The sequence below is a fragment of the Poecilia reticulata genome, linkage group LG9, assembly GCF_000633615.1.
Source record: "Poecilia reticulata strain Guanapo linkage group LG9, Guppy_female_1.0+MT, whole genome shotgun sequence".
Lineage (NCBI taxonomy): Eukaryota > Metazoa > Chordata > Actinopteri > Cyprinodontiformes > Poeciliidae > Poecilia > Poecilia reticulata.
The window spans coordinates 12,600,626-12,606,361 of NC_024339.1; the positions used below are offsets into that span (position 1 = coordinate 12,600,626).

Consider the following 5,736-nt stretch of genomic DNA (forward strand, 5'->3'; position numbering starts at 1 on the left):
ATAATGTAGCAATAATATGTAAACAGTTGATTTTCTTTATATTTTGCTTTATTTGGTTGCAGTTTATCAGGCTTTTAAAAAATGCATTAGTTTATCTACCCTGTAGAAGCACCAAATGCAATCTTTAAGCAACCCATTATTACCAGTTTTCTAATGTTTTCTTTTTGCTTGTTTCAAATTTTAGACCAAACAAACACTTTCCTGGCACAAAATACATATTTTATTGGGTGGGACTCTCACAAAGTTGCATATAAAAGGTAAATAACTGATAAGTTGTAAATCCGTAAGTGAGAGGCCAAAATGCAACAAAAATGTTGTGTTTTATTGCCCTGGCATTGCCACATAAACAGGACCTTAGATGGGAAATTTCTCCTTCAACCTATTCCTGTTAAAACTATGTTTCAGGACTTGTTTATTGCATCGAAAAATCCCTGTAAAACTTTTTAGATAATCAGTTTTTGGTTCCACAAGAGATGTTTTTTTTATTAGCTTTTTTGGTCATATCTGTAGAAGTCCTAAAGGGGGCGCTGTTGATGCGTCATAAATTTCAGGATGAGTTCAAATATTCAAGTAGTTTGATCTATTGCCAGTATTTACCTTTTTTATGTTCTTCGATGTGCAAACTTTGCATATTTTTTAAACTTGTTTTAAGCATGTTTTTTGTAATATTATATGCACTAAGAAAATGTTTTCTTTGGGTTTATAATCAGAACATGGACTCAAATGGAAACAAAAGAAATAATTGCTCGGTGCAAAGCCAGATCTTGAATCTCTGCTGGAAAGAAATAAACGTAAAAGCAAATTTTATAAATACTAGTAAATTTACAGAGCTATGTTTCTCCATTTGTCCATCTTTGCATTTTTTAATAACCCTAACTGTGATTGAAAGATAAATTACACAGATTACTGTATTTATTCAGCTACTCCCTGCTTTTATTTACAGGAAAGGTGATTTCTTCCTGCAAACTCTTTGTCGGTGGCTCAGTTCTTGATGACCTTGGACAGAAAAATCAACCTGTTAATTCATTGGAAAGGTCTCACAGCACTAAAATGCAACAAATTAAACTTTTTAAATGTATTTTGTAAACATCTGTGTAAAAATTTCAGATTTATTGTGGAAAAGGATGTGGAGATAGTTCCCAGCTCTAATCCCGACTCCTTTGATGAAGATCAGTTTGTTTTCCTCCTAAATAAGCAGATTGATTCATGTCAGGAAACGTTTTCTAAATGCAGACCTGACCAGACGAGTCCAGACACTAAGAGCAAAGGTAACTCATTACATTTGTGCTTCCCTCAAATACCTTTTAAGACGAGGAATGTTCTGTCCTGGATTTACTTCGTAGAAGTGAGTAAACCTGCTTACATCTATAGATCTCTTTCTCTCTGAGGACTTCATTGCTCCAGATCTGCTGGCAGAGTTAAAAAGACATTTACCGTCTTTGAAAGCCAAAATGTCCAGGCTGAAGACACTTCCTGTGTCCGACCCGCTGCTGAACTCAACAGGAATCAGCATCTCTGAGGACGGCATGTTCAGGTGCTCTTCTGATCCAGAATCATTTCTGCTGCCTCCAGAGCTTCTTGTTACTAGGATTACGTTTCATCCCAGCTGCTTCAGACGATGCGAGTCCTACCAGAAACCTGCAGACGCCAACGCCATCAGTGATGTCACACGTGGAGATTTTCAGGATCAGTTTCTTACACTTCCTCTCTTGCGGAAAGAGGTACAGGACTCTGCATTTAGTGTGTAAACATGTTAATACATGGCCTACTTATTGTTGTTTTATTGCATAACATAGTAATAAAAACATTTTATAAGTGTCAGATTGTTTGGTTATGTATATATTTTATTATCTTCTCTGCAGTCTCTGCTGTTACCGCCTGTAGTCGACAGTTTCCGGCTTAAAACACAAAACTTCACGGCTTTTTCTGGTGTCGGTGGTTGTGTGAACATTTCTCCAGAACCAGTAGACGAGGAATGTTCTGTCCTGGATTTACTTCGTAGAAGTGAGTAACAGATATTTTCCAGGGTGCTTAAAATCCTTGAATTTTATTAAGAGGTTTTTAAAGGTTTGTAAAGTGCTTTGTATTCAAAACACTCAGTTTGGGAATAAAGCTCAATCTAATGTTTGATTAAAAGCCTAAATGTGGGAAATGTTATTTACAGTTGAAATTATATATTTTCATACATTACACTTTTTTTTCCCCACAGTGTGAAGTTAAATCAGATTAAACGTTTCTTGTTTTACGTTAGTTAGAATTACCAAAATTCTTTCTATTTGACAAAAGCCAGAAAACTTTGAGATTTTTCTATGCAACTCTCTTTATTATGTTTAAGCATTTGACTTGAACAGGAAGGCTGATGTGTTTGGATTGTTTCAATGCAATTAATATTTATTATTAATTTTTTCTTTATTTCTTATCTGTGAATTTGAAATACAGATTGTTTTTTATTTTATAAGTGAAACAACGTTGTTGAAATTTAGGATTCTTTTTGTTGAATTAGTGTTTTGTTCTCAGACCCATCAGGTCTTTAGAGTGAGTGAGAGAGAGACGTTTCAAAATATATAATTTTATTATATATTATTATACTGTATATAGAGAATACTACAGCAAGACATTATTAATTACAGTAAAAAATAACATAATTGTAAATTTAAGCTGTCCTTTTTTTAGTTAATTTGTATTGTTTTTATATCTAAAGTGCTGGAAACGTTTGAAAACTTACCTTAAAAATGCCTGAAAAATGTTTGCATTTTACTGTGTAAAAGTGTATGAAGCCTAATTTTTACATTAAGTGAAAATATAAAGCAGGAATTTAATTATAATTTTCTCTTTTTTCCTGTAGCTTCTCTTTCAAAGGCTCCAGTGGAAATTTCTCAGTTTGATTTTCAACAAAAACAAATAAAAGAAAAGACACAGAGTGGAAAACTAATTGAATCGGGATGCTTAGGTAAATGCACACAAAACATCTCTGCGGTCTGGAGTCCAAGCTGCGATTTGGCCCAAACGTTTTGTTTTTTTAAGGGAGCGCTGCATCTCCAGCTGGAACAGAGCTGGACTTTATTCTGAGCCCGATTCCTAAGAAGAACCGAACCCACATCCGTCTGTCCACATCTCATCTCCAGGAAGAAAAACTTTCCCCTTTCACACCCACGTGAGAAAATATTTCAGCTTCATGTTCAAACTTTAGGTTCTCCAAAAGAAAAGAAAATTTTATTATCAGCATTTCATACAAGACAATAATATTCATAATAAAAACGACCGACTACGTGATCAAAACCAGAAATCTCAAACCAGCGTCAGATCAACTCAAATTTCAGCCGACTTTTTATTACAGAAACAAACACTTGACTCTGTAGCATTCTTTATGTTAATGCATTTTAAAAAAAATAACAATCTTGATTGTTTTTCAGATCTTTGCTCTCAACAAGAACCAAAAGTGAGATGAAGAAAACGGTCTGGAGCTCAGAGAAGCATCTGACCTCTGTTGTTCGCTTCCTGTTGTCAGGTAAAAACTTTATCAGATGTTAGAAACTTTCACTGCAAAACAAGGACAGATAACTTTAATGCTACATTTTTAATTTTAAAACGCTACAAAAAACACAATACAGCAAAAAGTGTTTTCATTATAAGATATACTATATCTGGATGATTTTATTTGTTTTTTATAGCCCTTTGGAGAAATTTACAATTTTTCTTGCCGTATTAATTTCACTGCAAAAATTTCACTTGTTAAAATAAGTTATAAAAAAGTAGAAAACATAATATTTTTCCTAAAATATTTTTGCAGCCATCTGCAAATGGAGCTAATACTTTTTAACAATATTCAAGAATTATTATGATTATTTAAATTAATTCACCAACATAACATTACAGACTACCAAACAAAGGTATTGATCTACAAAAGAGCAAAAAATCAATTATATTGCAGTACAGACGTTATAACCGCTTCTGCACTGCAGGAACCTTTATTGGACTAAAATTGTTGCTGATATTCTTTCAAATAATCAATTTAGCACAGATTGTAGCAACTCTAAACTTTCAAAACATCATATTTATTTAAAATTCTCACACTTACTAATTTACATTTGATTAATTTAACTTTGTTAGAATCCATTTACGTGTTTTTTTTTGTTTATCCTGTTTTAGTCAAGTAATGATTTGGTTTTATTCACCTGTCATCACAAAATATTTTATTGTGTCCTGATATTTAAAACCATTGTTTATTATTATCTGTCAAAATGTTGGACTTTTATTGTACAATAAAAGTGAGTGCAGTACTCTTTGTGGACCACAAGGGGTCGGTATTTTCCTGAGGAAAAGGTTTATGTACTTTGTTTATTTTACTTTGTTAATCTGTAGTGAGTAGATATTTCTTAGTCTAATATTAGTTATTTAATAATAAATTATTGATTACAGTAATGATTGGCTTTCATCAATATTTCTCCTTTAGTTTAAGTTTTGATTAACCTTGTTTTGATTTTAAGTAAATTATAATCCAGGGAAATAACAATAAATCTCAACTTTCTTCTTTCTATATGTAAGAGATTTATTTTATTTATTTTTATAGATTAAATTACTGATTAATTCATCAATATCATCCATATTAAATATATCTTCTCAATCCCCAAATGATTTCTCAAATCTTCATTTTCTCACAGAGCCTGCTTTACATGAACCAGCCTCAGGGTTTCATCCTCTGCATGAAGCGTTGGGAGTTATTAAACTAGAAAAGCAACATTTCAACTGTGCTGTTGACAAACTGGAACTACGTCTGGAGACAGGAAAACCAGAGATAATTCTGGGTAAAAACCTCGAGTTGATTGAAATGATGACGACTGAAGTTCCTACAAACGGACAGAACGAGAAGGAAGACTTCAACAGAACGACACCTGAACATGAGGAGGGTGAGGATCTGTATAAAGATATTTTATGACAGTCCCTTACAGTATTTTTGTTCTATAAATAAATATTTGATTTATTTTATAATATGTAAATATAAGCCAATAAGCAGAAATATACATTATTTTTGCATGTTTTTGTACTCCCATTTGGGTCTAAGCAACTTCTGTAAACAATCCAAACGCTTAAAAATTCTTCCGCAATAAATTAAATTTCTTTTGGTGTCTGGAAAATGAGCCATTTCATAAACCTTTCAAATGTAACAAATCAGCAGAGCCCAGCTGTGGTTACCTAGCAACCCAAGCAGAGCTCCAGCACATTTGGTCAGCTGTTTTTACGACTTCATGCTGTATAATGGCTGCTGGAAAAGAGAAGTAATTTGTTGTTGACTTATCCTCTGGAAACCATGTGCTGCATTCTTGTTGGTTGTACAGAAGGCTCTACTTTTGCTTTTCAAAGATGTATGTTTGTATAATTCTGCATCTGTTTACAGCCATTTTCATTTGCAAGTGTAAACGTTGAGGGAGTGGCCAGCATCAGATTATTAGGATTTACAGGGACAAGAAGATAAAATCTCTTTATCTAACAATGATTTTGTGCAAAAAATATGATGATGTTTTGTACAGCCCATAGATCTGTCCCAACCTTTCTATTTGTTTTAACTATGATCAATACAAATATATAAACATACATGCACTTTTTTGCAGCCATTCTGTTACTTCAAAGAAATGTCATTACTTTGCGCATCGGTTGCATCTCTTTTAGGGGTGGGCATTTATAATATTGCATATAATAAGCGATATTTATCTTATCGCTTATTATTACATATATATA

At 32.9% G+C, this 5,736-nt stretch overlaps 1 protein-coding gene across 8 annotated transcripts in view; it reads left to right on the top strand.

Annotated features, from left to right (window-relative positions):
• The window catches only part of shoc1 (shortage in chiasmata 1), a 34,385-nt gene that overhangs the window by 13,816 nt on the left and 14,833 nt on the right, over positions 1–5,736 (top strand). For 7 of the 8 annotated variants that reach the window (XM_008417989.2, XM_008417986.2, XM_008417987.2 and 4 more), the window contains 9 exons: positions 944–1,034; positions 1,108–1,268; positions 1,372–1,534; positions 1,607–1,721; positions 1,863–2,004; positions 2,846–2,950; positions 3,025–3,154; positions 3,414–3,508; positions 4,662–4,907. In XM_008417989.2, the coding sequence (XP_008416211.1) occupies positions 944–1,034; positions 1,108–1,268; positions 1,372–1,534; positions 1,607–1,721; positions 1,863–2,004; positions 2,846–2,950; positions 3,025–3,154; positions 3,414–3,508; positions 4,662–4,907 (1,248 nt within the window). Of the gene's footprint in view, positions 1–943; positions 1,035–1,107; positions 1,269–1,371; positions 1,535–1,572; positions 1,722–1,862; positions 2,005–2,845; positions 2,951–3,024; positions 3,155–3,413; positions 3,509–4,661; positions 4,908–5,736 lie in introns of all 8 variants that reach the window. The other variant, XM_017306679.1, reaches the window with a different exon arrangement.